The sequence below is a fragment of the Manacus candei genome, unplaced genomic scaffold (genome assembly GCF_025592945.1).
Source record: "Manacus candei isolate 608988 ecotype Guabito, Panama unplaced genomic scaffold, ASM2559294v1 h1tg000086l, whole genome shotgun sequence".
NCBI lineage: Eukaryota > Metazoa > Chordata > Aves > Passeriformes > Pipridae > Manacus > Manacus candei.
The window spans coordinates 7231199-7246293 of record NW_026138134.1 but is presented as its reverse complement, the minus strand read 5'-3'; the positions used below and the strand labels follow the sequence as shown (position 1 = coordinate 7246293).

Below are 15095 nucleotides of genomic sequence, written 5' to 3'. Positions count from 1 at the left end.
AATAGTTCATCCACAGACAGAAAGCCCAAACCAAGAAAAACTGTAAAGAAACAACACATACTTTTTTGCACTACTCAAGCCCAGATGCTGTCGGGCTTCCTCAATTTAAATTTATTTTAACCCAACAGGAAACTGTATCCAGACCTTAAATTTTCTGAAAACACTAATGCAAGCAGGAAGAAAGTTCATTAGTGGTTAATCATTCGCTTACTCAGCAAACCTGAAAGCTCTGAGGCTACAGACTGTGTGCATCCACGGGGTGCTCTGAGGGCAGAGCTGGACAGCAGAACAAGTACCATTTTGTCACATTTGAACCCTTCCACGAGCGCTGTGATGGACCTGGTAACGCCAGCGGGGGAGTCCCAGCCCCCTCCTCTCCCCCAACCCCCCTGGCAGCCCCTTCCTGCACCCCCAGGCAGATGGAACCCCTGTGAGCAGTGGGCCTGCATTGTTCAGGGAATGAAATGAGCCTCGTTTGTTAGAGCTGGTAAAGAACACGAGTGCTGAGGGGCTTGAGGGGGGTCTTTTTGGTTCGTGGGGTTTTTTTTAAAGTTGTTATTATTATGTCTTTAAGCAGCAGTAAGGGGACAGATCAGCTCTTCCCCAGAAAGAAAAATCCAGCATCCTTCAGGCCACTCAACAGTGAGCTCTTAAAGGGGAATTTCCTGCAGCACATCTCTCAGCCCACCTGGCTCCAAGGGTGCCAAGTGGGACCTCATGCTGCCAAAGGTATCCTACAGCTTGGGTTTTTCCCAGGGTCCAAAGGGTAGGTGACTCCCATGACACAGAAGCTCTTGAAGCTTCAACATCCCAGCCATGGTGCTAATAATGCCAAGGTTGTGAGTCTGATCCCTGTACAGGCCATTCACTTAAGAGCTGGACTGCATGATCTTTGTGGGTTCTTTCCAACTCAGAATATTCTGTGATTCTAATTTCTTCTTTGCTGCTGCACCATCGGCACACGAGCCATGGTGTGGGCAGCAGAGGCTCCCGAGAGAGCCCAAATGCAGTTTAACCTCAATATGGGTGGGAAGGGTTTGGATGCTCCTGGCTGTAGATTTCAAAAGGCTCTTTGCACTGCAGAGTCCCCAGGTTTCCCAGCTGGTACATGATGCAGCAGCCCCTGCTCAGAGCTGTGCTTCCCTGGATGCCCCACAAGTGACCATTTCAGCATCCTCCCTCTTTTGTCATAGTCTTGGGGGGTTGTGTCTAATCTAACAAAATACCTCTGTTAATGCCAAATAGAAATTTCTCCTCCCTGGTCTTTTTTCCCTGAGCTTCCCTCCGCCAACATTTAATGTTGCCAAATTTTGCAGAGAAGTTATTTTATTTAACTGGAGAAACCTCCCCCTTCCTCTGAAACCTCTGTAAAAGATTTCATTAAATCTCTTTGTCTTAAAAACATGAAGCTAAACCCAGCCCATTATTTTACTGTATATTTTCTTAGCTTTGGGAGACCCAGATGAAGTGACCTAGAGAAGCCAATTCCCAGCACATCACCAGCATCACGTAACGTGCCGTGGAGGCTGCCAGGGAGATGTGTCTGTCCTATTTAACATGGGAATGTCTTACTCATAGCCTGGAAGAAAAAAGTGTAGAGAAGCCTGTTCACGAGATTCCCAGTTGATAGCAAATGGGAGGCACTGCAGGTACCCACGGGAGCAGGAATGCAAAGGGGCTTGGCAGGCTCTGAGCAGGGAATAGCTATTAAATGGAATTCAGCAGGGACGTGCCAGTCTCTGATGGACAGGGAAGGAAGTGGCCTTGTGCCAAACAGAAGAAACTGGGAAGTGGGAATCAAGAAAATACTGTGGGAGGGGAGGTAGGCTACCAGGGAGGATGAGGGCAGCCTGAGCCTCCTCGGTGCTGGGTGCTCACCCTGCCTGTGTGGCCGAGCTGGGTGGGGTCCAGCTCCCTATGCCCATTGTGATGCCCCAGCTCTGGGCACGCTACCAAGGAGGCACTGACAGATCCCAGGGATGTTTGCAGAGATCTTATGGACATGATGAAAATAAAGAAGGATAGTAAATAATTGACAGCCATAAATCCAAGTGGAAGAGAAAGTATTTTAAAAAAAATAAAGCCGACAAAACTTAAATTAGAACAGCAATGAAAGTGTGGGAGAAAATCTACCCTCCCTTGCCAGGATTTTTCTAATGCATGAATTTCTTCAACTGTCTAAGAAAGCCTCAAGGGCTTGGCAAGAAGAGGAGAGAGAATAAAACTTGAATTCCATAAAAACCACACAGGGCACCAAAAGGGAGGAAAACCATCACACAGTCAGTACAAGCAGAAGGACGGACTGCCTTACCTGAGGATCCATCCCACTTCCCCAAGGGCTCAGTGCTGTGGTGACCTCCACGGGCCTCAGCAGCAGCCTCTGACCTCGCTTTTGCAGATTAACTGAACCCAAGATTAATTGCAGATTAATGCCACCCAAGCCATTCCCTGGGGGAAGAGGTGTCCAGTTGGGAGCCTTTCCCTTCTGCACTGGAGGGCTGCTGTGCAGTGGCCGGGAAGAACTCTCCTAAGAGCTCTTCCATTGGAAATCCCTTGGCCATTAGGTACACAGGGATAAATGCAAATAAACCCAGATGTCTTTAGCACACAGCAGATGCTCAGGTGCAGGAAGTGTCTCTCCTTCACTCTGGGACATTGTCTTTGCAGCAGAGCGGGGATGATGACGCCCCGTCATCGCCGGCCACCCCGCACCATCCCGGGGAAGGGTCCAACTTACTGTGGCTTTCCAAAGGCTGTGCATGTCAGCTCCAGCGGCTCCCCTTCTCTCGTCAGGCCTTGCAAGGGATAATTCTGAGAAACCCGCACTTGAGGCTTATCTGCAGGACACAAAACATCGCTCTGTGAGCCCTCGGTCACGCCGGGGCCGCCGCCGCTCCCCCTCGCCCGCTCTGTGCCCGCAGCAGGAGAAGGTGAAACTGGCGGCGCCTCGGATCCCACCACAGCACTTCCCAGGAAAGACATTTTGCTGCACACTTTATCTGTGAACTCGCTCAAGCTAAAAGGAACTCGTTTGCCTTCACGCTGAGGTGAAGCCGGAGAGACCCGCGGTGCCCGGAACTGACAGGTTTTGTGGTGTATGGGCGGTTCTGGCACCACAGCACCCGGAGCCCACGGGTGTGAATACGCTGGGCTGGACAAGAGATGCTTGTTAGATACACAAACAGAGCCACAGCCACTGCTGCCTTTGCGTAAACAACAGGATGTTGTATTTTGTCCAGACGAAGCTCCTCTAAATCCTACAACAAACAGAGAATTAAAGCATGGATAGTTAGGGAGCCAATTCAAAAACACTTTAGTAAGAGCCTGCAGGAAAAAGAAAAGAGCCAAACCGCAAACCTAGAGTCCACAATTAAAAAATTCATTACCTCCCACAACTGAAACAGAGATTAAAAACGCAATCTGAGCTGTAGCTAAAACGTTATCAGCGCAGGAAATCAATTCAAGGCTACAAGTGCCATTAAGCCATAGATATTTTTCAGGAATTTACTCAACTGTAAGGAACAAAGGAAGGCAAAAAATCAGTATGCATAAAGGTTGAAACCATTTAAATGTTTCTATTTCCTTTGAGAGTAACTGCTACCCAAAATATTGGCTGGCTGCATTTTATTAACTGTGTTTAACTCATTAACATGCCTCCTATGGAATAATAGAGATTAGGAAAAAAACCCTGCGTGTCAGGATTTAACCAATTTAAACTCTCATAATTTTCAGTAATGGAATAAGCTACATGAGTAAATCCTCTCCCGAGATGACTCCACCACAACATTTCATCAACTAATCCCCGTTACAGATGCTCCTCGCAGCTCTGGAACTGGGGTGTCCCTGCGGGCTGGGGGGGTGTCACCAGCCCCGAGGCCAAGTCCCAATCCCATGGGAAACGGGGCAGCCTTGGCGTGCTGGAAAGTGTGCTCCAGCCCTGGCAGGGATGTGGCAGCAGCACTGCACAAGGAGCACGGGAGGACGAGTCCAGCCCAGCCTTCCGCAGCCGGTAAATCACCCGCCGCATCCCCAGCGCCGCGCTCGGGCTCAGCCACTCCCGTCCACAATTCCCACCCCCAGCCATCTGCTCCCCTCTCACGATGTGCTTTGCGGCAGCACCACCAGCCCATGCCAGGAGCACTGATACTGTTATAGTCATGCTGTGGAAGGAGCAGGAAACCTCCCAGTTTACCCAGCACACAGGGAATGCAGTGAGGAAGCTCTGTGCTTGCCTTTGCCGTTTGCCTCTCCTGCTGCTCCCATCCCCTTTCCATTAGCTAAGTTTTAGTATTTCTAATGAGTTGTTTACCACTGACAATTACTTATGGAAATCAGGAGGAATACACTGTACTCCTTGCTGTATGAAGAAGGAACTGCCAACTCTGTGAGCTCCCACCAAGCCAGGTGAGCCCTTCCACTGCCACTTTCCAGCCCCAGAGGCTTCATTAAACCAACAGTGGCAGCGATGTGGACCTGTCCCATTTGGATCTGGGCAACATCAAGGTGTCACTTGTAACAGAAATCTGCGTCTGTCAGCACATGTACCCACACTGGTGAAGCCAAGAGCTTCCCAACAGTTATCACAGCAAACGTCTCTCCCGAGCAGGGACTTGCCAGCACAGCAGGAATTACAGCAGGCACTTAGGAAAACATTTCCCCAGCCTGAAGGACTCAGAGGGATGGGTGGGCACTCTGGAGGACCAGCTGGCATTAGGCTCATTGCATGCAAAAAAAAGAAATTTCACCCACCAATCTGGAGGGGTGGTGGTGTCTTTCTTCCCTTTGTTTAAGGACGTGCCTTTCGACAGTCTTAAATTCTACTTCCACTGCTCACACCCTGCCTCGCACGAAGCGAGTGTATTTCCCTCGGATTATGGACTCGGAGAGCAGCTCTGTGAAATGCCGAGCGCCGTGGGACCCCCAGCCCGGCTCCTGCGCGGGGCTGTGACATTTACAGCGCACACGGGCAGAGCCCTGACGGTTCCAAAGCCTGGACCAGCCGTTTGCCACCGCTCTGTTAAAAGGGCCCCGTTCCAGCAGCAACATCTGTGGCTGTATAACGTGGGGCGACGACTGTCTCGGGTTGTGACACAGGATGCAAGGCAAGAAGTGGCAGTTTTTACCACCAAGTGCATTCCAGCAGCCCGAAATCTTCAACTTGGAACTTCATCACACCACACCACTGGATTACTACATAAAAATAAACACTTGCATCTATGCACCCAAGCCCCTGTGTGCTCCACGGCAGCCAATTAGACCCAACAACTCACAGCTATTTCCTACTACGCCTCTTTCTAGCGGCTTAAAAAAAACAGCCTCGTAATTTAATAAGGCACCTTTATTAAACTAAATTCATTCAAAAGCTCAGAGTGATATACAAGGTTAAATACCAGTCATCTAAAGGTTACGCTGTAGCAGCAACCAATTTGAAAAACTTATTACAAAGCCTTTCTGCATTTGATGAGATTTCTTGCACAACAGGAGAGGCGTGTGCCTGAGCATCGGGGACCACCGGGGAATGCAACACCCCCCCAGAGGGACCATGCACCCCAAAATCCTCCTTCTCCCCTCAGGATGCCACTGGCCACCCCAGGCTGCACCTACTGCCTTTCACAGCTTTCAAGCTCTGTGGTCGGGAATTTACCAAATCACTCCAGTTATTCTGCATTTGTCCCAGTTCTTCCGTTTTTAGCTGCTCACCCCATTTCTGCACCATCAGCAAAGATTATTAACAGCGACTTTTTAAGAACTTCAAATACTTCAACTGAACAGCATCAGGCCAAGCACCCAGGCCCCTGAGTTCCCTCTAAAAATACCAGCACTGCTGATTACTCCCTAATGACTATCCTTTGAGATCTGCCAGTTAGTGATTTCTTAATCCATTTAAACATGTGCTTCATCGATAATGCTTAGATGTCATTAATCAGCCGAGATAAAACGTTACACTGAGTTTGGGCCCTTACAAAAGCCTAAGCCTATTATTTCCACCCGTTTCCTTTCATCAGGCCAACCCACGATCTTGTAGGTAGGAGAGCTCACCGCCCCCAAGCCTGGCAGCAGGAGGATTTGGCAAAGCTGGCTCCTCGTGTGCCTGGGGTACCACGGTGCTCCGGCTGGCACAGCCACGGGACCCTCGCTGACCACCAGACAATATGCTCCCTGCTGAGGCTGAACACAGCCAAAAAAAGGCTTCTCCCCAAGTGCTGCTTTGGGAAACCAGCACACAGTGTCTTCAGCAGTGCCAGACCCTGGCCAGCAGAGAAACCTGCAACAAGGACTCTGTCAGGGATTCAGAGGAACAGGCTCTGGCCTGCACTGAGAGATGAGGTGCCGGGTCCAACTTTAAAATATGTTTTCTGACCCATGTACGAATTGCTGACGCGCCTCTTGGCAAACCCGGTGCCAGATGGCATCCCTGGGAGCACCATCCACAGGCCAAGCCGTGTTCCTGCCCACTGGAGGTAATTCCAGCCCCAGCATTTCCCAGATAATGCTTTACACATCTCCCTTCAGGTGGGCACTGCTTTGTCCAGCTCCTCATCCCTGCTCTGTTCTGTGCCCAAGGGAGCTACTCAAAAACCTGACTTCTGTAAGTCTCTGACCTCACCCGGGGCAGAGCAGGAGGAATGTGGTCTTCAATGCTAAAAGAAATCAGCAAAGTTAAGACTGATCTGCAGGTGTAAACACGACGGCCACCTCTATTCCAAATTCCAGCGGGGATGCTCATCAGGAATGCGCCCTGCGTCAGAGCCAGCCCAGCCCGGCAATCCCCTGCCTGCTCCTCACCTCTGACAAGGACGAGAGGCTGCACTGCTGATTTTCAGCCAAAATACAGAAATCTATTCAATAAATAGATCCCGTGTTTAAAATAAGGAACGAGCGCAGGACTGGCAGGTCACAACTTGTCTGGAAGAGCCTGTCAGCCCCAAACACGACTCCGCAAAATTCACCCTCAACAAAAGCAATTTAATCGCTTTGCTTGTCGCGGGAAAAGGAATGCCAGAGCCCGACAGGCATTTTGGGGATAAACACTTCTCTTTGAAATATTTAAGCACATGCTGCTGCTTAATGCCTGCGAATGGCAGAGCCCTGTCCGCCCCACACGCTCCACGCTCCCAACAACATTCCTCCGAGAAAACCTTATTAATGAGCTCGCAAACGAGCACCCAACTGGGAAATGTCACAAACAAGAGTGGCTAATGCCCCAGAAAATCAAATAACTGAACACTCGGCTGATTGTGGTGCTTTTCATATTCACTAAGAGAAAAAAAAAAAAAGTAGCTTTAAATCAAAGTTTTCTGAAGGGGTCAACACCTCACCGAACAAAACAACTCATTTATTCACTTTTAGCGATCTCCAGATGATAAATTACATTGATGTTAATCACTTCACTGCATACTACGCAATTAATATTTGCTCTGGATGGAAATGTAAGGATTACTGGAGATGAGGCAGCAAATGTATGCGACCGATTTTAAACATAATTGGGCACAAAAAGTTCTTCCATTGCAACAGCAGAGGCTGTAACAGACTCCATCAGGGCAGACTTTAAAAGTATGTGTGTAAATATTATAAAAATGAATGCATGATTAATTATAACTTCAGAAAAGCACAAAAAGCCAACCCAGAGAAAAGGCCAAATCAAGGCTTTGACACTCACTTCCAGCACCACGTAATGAGAGAAGGAAACGCACTGCAAGGGCTCAACTCTCCCAGAATATCTGGTTCCATTCAATTCCTTAATGATATTTTAATGCATTTTGTTGCTTCATTTCCTTTCTAAAATTACACCCAACACACTGGTCTCCCATCGCTCACTGACAGATCTGAGCCACAAAAAGAGAGTGACTGCAGCCAGAACTGGGGATGTTTCCACACCAGTGCCACAGGGCTGTGGCTGTTCATCAGGCATGGAAGTGTTATGGCCACTGCAAATACACACCAGCCTTGGTCACACCCTGTTCTCTTTTGAGGAGCGTTACCAGGAGGGTTTCATGCACATTATGGTGCATGTTTGCAGAGCCTTCTTAACAATAACACACCCTACATCCACGTGGAAACATTTATCCTTAACTTCACCACAGGCCAGGCTGTGGCATGGGAGATAGGCAAGAAATGGCTTAGTCAATGAGTAGGGTGAGTTAATACCCAGCACTGCTGTTTTCTGTTTTTTTCTTGGAAAATAAACCCCACAACTTTTGAGTTGCACCTTAAAAAAAAAAATCTCTCCCTACTCTGAAATTTAGTCAGACAAAAAATACCTCATTATCTGAGCAGGCTCCATCCATCATCCTCCTGTTCTTCCCCAACACATTTCATGCTCCACTTGGATACATTAAGTGTAGAGAAATACGACGTCTACCGAGAAAAGCATTTTCCTGTGCCCTGCTGATGTTCTGAAGGGGTGGATCTGCTGTGCCTGGGGGGGGCAGGCAGGATTTGTGGGGAGGGGATGTCAGAGCAGAGAGCTGAACACACAGCCCAGCTAACTGACCTGAGCGATGCCACTCCAGCTGCAAGAAAGGCAGCAACATCCACACAGGATGAGCAAGGAATTCCAGCTGCCACTGCTGCAGAGACCTGGCAGCTGGGTGCCTGCAAGGTAACGTCCTGCTCAGTGGAAGGGCATGGACAGCAGCTGGAGGAGCATCCTCTGCTTGGACTGCACATCCCACACCTAAAAAGCAGCTGAGAATGGATAAGTTAGGCCTGGTTGTAGGAGCCCCAGTTCTCCCAGGGGCTGAGCCCAGCTCCATGGGAACACTGATGGAGATGCCTGTCCACGAGAACAAGAAGCTCCTTCTCCAGCCACACTCTCCCACTGGCTTGTGCATCATCATCTTGAGCCAGGAAAAGCTCAAGGGTAAGAGTTTGCTCTGAAACTGCCTTTTCTTCAAGTTGGGCCCCTCAGCAGGTATGAGATGCAGGTGTCTGGCTGTGCTCCAGCACGGCGGGTCCCAGAGCCGTTAATTGCCGGGAGCCGCAAGGTCACGACTGTGACACCTTCCTGGGCTGGGGCTGTTCCAGCATCTGCTGCTGCCAGGGCAGGAACGGGCCGGGCTAACGGGGTCAGCTCCCAATATCTGAACATAATTGCTTTGAACAGGCTCAGAGTGTGATTCAGAACATAAAACCAAACCGTCTGAACACCCTGCTCATCTCTGTTCCCTTCTGAGGAGGCTCCAGGCCTCATTTCCCCAGACAGCTCTGGAACAGCCCAAGGGGATGATAAAAATCGGCGCTAAAGGCAGAAACCTGTGCAGGGGATGCAGCAGGATCTCCAGTGTGGGAGCTGAAGGCTGCAGGTGTCTGTAAGACACCCAAAGAACTGTGCTTTAGGGGTGCTTTGCCTGCATTGCACAGGGAAGCCCCTAAGGCTGCAAACCAAATTGACCAAGGAGGGATTTATCTGAGGAAGAAGAGAAAAAATATTTTTTTCTTTTTTTTTTTTTTTTAAAAAAAAACAGCTGCCCTCTTCTATGCCACCAAACCATCATGATTTCAGAGGAAATCCTTCCTTGCTTCTGAAAGGAAGCCTCAAGGTTGTCTGATGCCCCTTCAACCCGGAGAAGTTCCAGTCCCTCTGCAGAACAGGGCAGATGGGATTTTTTGCTCTTCCCTGTTAAGTATTTGATCAAGCCTCACAAAGGTGCTAATGTATTATTAAAGCTAATGGAGCTCTACAAGAAATGTTAATGGACATTAAGTTTGCATAAATGAATTACACATTAGCACAGTCACAAGAAATCTCGTATCTGCCAATTTAGGCAGTATCTGATCATTCCTGTTTTCCTCATTACAGGAACATTACTTCCCGCTAGTTTTGGAGATATGAGAATTGTAACCAAGATGTTCATAATGAAACTACATAATGAAGCAGATGAAATAAATTAATACAAAACTTCCTCTTCTCCTTTCAACGTGAGGTAGTTGAAGGGAACCTACAAAAACAAGAACTTTGAATCATCTCAGCCCCCGGTGTTCAAAGCACCTGGTCCTGCTGCAGGGACTGTCCCACTTTGCTTTTGGGAGCTGTTTTGGAGCAGAGGGGCACGTGTACACAGCTCCAACATTTCCACTAACTGGAAGTCCAGCACAGCTATATTTGGGACCACAGGTATTTCCAGGTACCTGCTCAGAAACCCTGTTACTGTCACGTACAGTGGAGCAGCTCCTAAGGGAAGGGAGATGCATTATTAACACTGAACATGCAGGAAGCAGCACAAGTTGGCCTCAATCAGTGCTGCTACTGCAGATTCCACAGAATTCCAGTCACTCTGTTGTACAAAACCCGCCGGTGCCGGATGTTCACAGTGCACAACACTGAGTTTCTTTTGCACAGTACCCAGTTTTTGCCAGTAAACTCACCACGGTGGCCAGTCGCTTTGAAGTGGGAGCAGAGAAACACTTTTCAAAGAGATAAGTAGGTTGCTAGAAGAAAAATACTCAGATTTAATCTGTTCTGACAATTATAAAGCACAGCCAGGAACCTTTGATGCAAATTCTACGTACAGAGAGTTATTTCTTCAGAGAACGAAGGTAAGTATTTATGGTATCACAGAGGGCTGGGAAAGTCGTGGCTTTGCCCGTGAAGTGGTACCAACAGTTTGGTTTCTCTTCTAAATAACACGATATAATCCTCACGGGCGCCGGAATTTTATCACGTAGCGAACGATTCCTGAACTCCCAAGTGAGCAATTTTATACATTAAGAGAATTAAAGGTTCTGCTACTCACACATGACTTCCAGGTAGCGCTGTGTCTGCAAGTCTTTGACCGCAGGGTGATCCACCAGGCAGATGACAGGGACCCCGTCGTCCTCCCGCCCCACCTTCAGCAGGAGCTGGCTGGTCACCGTGTACATGTCAGACCACTGCTCCACCTCTGACTTGCCTGAAGGAGGGGACAGAGAGAGTGGAGTGATGACAGGATGGAGCACCTGCTGCAGTCAGGCCAACTCCCTCCTGTCCATGTTCCCTTTGGACACCCATCCCATCCTCCTCTCCGTCAGGTTCTGGCCAATTAAAGTCCACAGGATGTTACTGCAATGATTAACAATCCCCTTACGCCGTCCCCAAATCCCCACACTCTTAAACCAGTGAGCTACAAATCCCCCCCACTCCAACAATTAGCTACCAAAGTGATTGAACAGATTAAATTAATTAAAAGTAGTATTGCTAGGCAGGAGCATTTGCAGTGCTCTGTCTGAGGGAGGGGAAGGCAGTGCAGTGGGAGGGCAGCCCAGCTCCGGACCGGCTGCCCGAGGGATGCCAGCACAGAAACGAGCAGGATGACAACACGAGACAAGACAGGAGAAAAGGGATTTTTCCAGGAACTCAGCAAGCAGCCACTGACAGCACAGCTCTGCTCCAGTTTCAATGCTCTGATCTGTGCCTTTTTATTTAAGAATTCACAGGCAAAACACTAAGAGTTACTTCTGTAGCAGAGCTCTTCCAGACACCAAATATTTCTGTATAATATATGAGAGTGAAACAGGGGACAGACACAGACACACCCTGATATTTGGAGGAAAGGCTTTCCCATGGGCAAAGCCACAGTTCCTGTGATTCGTAACCCACAGCCAAGTGTCTCAGTCTCCCTAATTCTGCTAAAAAAAAATATCTGAAGACTCAGCAGGGTGAGTTGGGATTGCATGAAGCTCAGTACTCTTCCCAGAGAACAGAAAGCTGGGATTCAACTGCCAACATGAGAAAACTCAATCAAGAAGCTGGACAGGCCAGGCACAAAGGGACAAACACTTTGCCCTGCCGTCCCCCAGGATGGGGAAGGGAACCAGAATGGGATCATTAACACCCTGCACACCACAGTGAGGGGACTCAGCAGGGCACCACTTTGTGTGGCAGCAGGTTTGCTGTGTGGTGGCCTGCTTGGATGCTCAGAAGTGTTGGGCCTAAAGAGAGGATTCTATCCTGCCCTTGTAGGGGGGTGGGTTTGAAGTAATGAGTCTGGACTTCTCCGGAGAGCCCATCAGTGTCTCAGACTGGGTAAAGCACAAAGGTGTTGTCAACCAAGCTCACATCTACATGCAGACTTAAACTAACAGCATGTCACATGCAATCAGAGTCAGTGACTTGAATGTGCAAGTACCAGGAGCAACCAGACTTCAGGGAGTCGGAGAAACCCATCCTGGATGAATATTCAACTGAACACAGGGAAAACGCTCTATAAACAAGGGAGCCAGACGTGAAGGTGAATTGCAAATCCTTACAGCCCAAAGCGCAGACCATCCCTCTCAGACCTAAAAACAGGGCACACAGCTACACAAGCCACACAGAAACGAATTCAGTGCACAGCTCTGGGCTCCTCAAGGTCACCTGCAGTTACAGCAGGACTCCAGAACCCGGCACTCGAGGCTGGCAGGTAGGCAGAGGACCAAATGGAGTTCAGCCCCCTGCGTTAGGGAATAATCTGTCTGCCCACACAGTGCTTTGTTCCTCAGCTGGTGCTCAAAGCAGCTCGCTCCACTTTTTTCTTTTTTTCCCCTTAAACTGGCAGCAGAGAACAAACACCCAGCGTTACATAAATCACTTCAGCTCTCTGAACAAAGCAAGTGACTGAGAGGACACATCTACCGGTTAGCTCCTTGTTGCCTTTGAACCATCTGATGGTGGTGGCTGGTCTGCTGGCCATGGCAGTGCAGTTCAGCTCGATCTCTTCTCCCTCCACGGCGGTTTCTTTCTGGATATCAATTACCAAATTGCGTGGTGGGACTAGAATGGAAAACAACACAACACATACCAGATGAAATAAACATCTTTTGATCACTAACACAAGAGAAAACCTCGAGGAAAACCTGTAAAATCTACTGAAGGAAATGAGCAAACAGCATTTATTTGATCTTTCAATCAATCAAACCCTTTGATAGGTGGTTTCACAGTAATTGGAGTGAGCACTTTCACTCTCCACCAAATAATCACCGCAGTCTCACAAATTATTACTTATCAGGGTTTTAACTTTCCGTTCCCCCTCCCAGGCAGGCACCGTTCCAGGGAGAGCCGCAGCCTCCTGTGCTCCTCGGGTGTGTGCTGCTATTTAAAAATCCAGCTTGACTCCGTGCACATTTCCTGACTTCTCTGACAAGGACAGGAAACACAAAAGCTGACACTTGGCAGTGCATTACTTACCAAGCCTCTAACCTCCATAGCAATTTTTCTCTCCTGCTGTTCAGCTCCAAGGCTCAGCCGTGAGCATGGAAGCAGGCCAGCAAACATCAACTTCATTTCGGATGCTCGAAAAGCCACTGAGCACAAGCATAGAGTGGAATGCAACCACCTTGGGAACACCACTGCCTCCCACCACACTCCCACAAACCACCCCAAAACCACCCCAGCATGAGGAGGGAGCCAGCTCTGCACCCAGCCACAGGCACCACGTCTGATGACAAGTCCTTTGGGATGAAGATCTGCTGCTCTCCCATCTGCCCTAGCTCAAGACTGCCCCAAAACACAAAGCTGCAACAGTGTACTCGACGAAAAATCATCCAAAAATATCAAAAAACAGGCTGTAACTTCAGGGGGTAACAACCACTGCAGCATAGCCCAGAAATGGAACAAATGAGCTCAAAAATTACAACACTGGAATGAGGAACCTCTTCCCCATGAAAGCACCAGCAGCAAGGCAAAACCCAGGAAAAAGTGAACAGCGAGGCTTTGTATGGCAGTCATGGCTTCGGAAAATCCCAGAACTTCCAAAGGAAACTAAACTTTGCTCAGATCAATGTGATTAAGCAACTGCATAGTTCAGATGTGACTCACAGGTCTTCAAGCTAATGAAGAACAAATATGTATAAATACCATCCAGATGATCAAGTGGACTAATTAGTCACTTGTGGCTTTTCTCTAAAAAGAACAGAACGGGCTACATATTTGAGACTTTCACATGTTCCAATTAGGCAAGAATAAATCTACATTTCGTGTCACAGAAGACATGAAAGTGCTGAAGCAAACGCGCGGCTCCCTCCGAGCGCCGACTGCCAGGGGGATGCCTCGACACCTCACTCTGCTCTCCCAAGCCAGCAGCAGCAGAGGCAGATGAGCAAAATCGCTCTGGAAGAGTCTCAGATCTGGGCAACCAAAGTCTGGGCGATGAGCACGAGACCTCTGGCAGGGAACATGGTCCTGTGAGGACCAGCTAACACAGAAAACCACTCCTCTGCCCTGGCTCACTTCCTTCCCTAATTAGGGAGTCAGTAATAGGAAAGACAGGGAAGATGTGCTATCCTTGGTGTCACGGTGCCCAGTCTCTCCATACAAGTGCTAAGGCAAACTGTTCCCTTGTTCACCTTCTAATAATAGACCTTCCTCATCCTTGCCTGCTTCCTCAGCTGAGGTTTGACCTGAGCATGCAATGAAGGTGACAAGAAATCACCTGCTTTAGTGGTGTGGGGGAAAGGCAGCACACACTGGCCACGCCACAAAGCCTTCTCAAAAACAACTGAAGTGCAAGGCAAGAAAACAGACTTTTCCCTCAGCTCTGAAGCATGATTCATGTTCAAAAAAAAACCAAAGCAAAAAAACCTGCATTATGTCTCCCACTTGAAAGACACGCAGTGCTGGCTTACAGGTGAATGAAGCGAGTACTCTGATTTCAAACACTTTCCTAGGTTGCCAGCAGTGAAACGAAATCCAACAAACTGTTTTTCCCTGTGTACGATTAAAGAGAGGAGCTGGAAGAGCTTCCCGTGCCTGTGAGCGCTGGAAAGCGCACAGAAACTTTGAAGGTGTTGATAACCACAATAGCTGGAGTAAAACTGCTTATAAACATTACTTAGCAACGTATAAAAACCTAAGACCCAAATCTCATTAAGCAAAAGAAGGAAGATTTAAACTAATCAGCAAGGGAGATCTTACATTAAGTCACCCTCCCTGATTCAGGTTCTCCCATTAGTGGAGCCTTAACAGCCACTGATAATCGGCAGGAACTGCTCTAACAGTGGAGCTGCTGTCACTGCACGTGCCCGGCCTCAGCTCTCAGTGTCCAAATCCTTGCTTGAAATCCCTCTCCAGGTGACTGCAGCTCTCCCAGCACCGCAGAGAGCCCCATCCCACTGACCCTGCGTGTCCAGGCACCACAAGG

General features: G+C 48.7%; 1 protein-coding gene across 2 annotated transcripts in view; it reads right to left on the bottom strand.

The window, feature by feature from the left end:
• Window positions 1-15095, bottom strand: part of CADM1 (cell adhesion molecule 1) — a 137912-nt gene that overhangs the window by 28669 nt on the left and 94148 nt on the right. For both annotated transcript variants that reach the window (XM_051812349.1, XM_051812350.1), the window contains exons 4-6: window positions 12593-12730; window positions 10737-10892; window positions 2738-2837 (exon numbers count right to left, since the gene is read on the bottom strand). In XM_051812349.1, the coding sequence (XP_051668309.1) occupies window positions 2738-2837; window positions 10737-10892; window positions 12593-12730 (394 nt within the window). The remainder of the gene's footprint in view (window positions 1-2737; window positions 2838-10736; window positions 10893-12592; window positions 12731-15095) is intronic.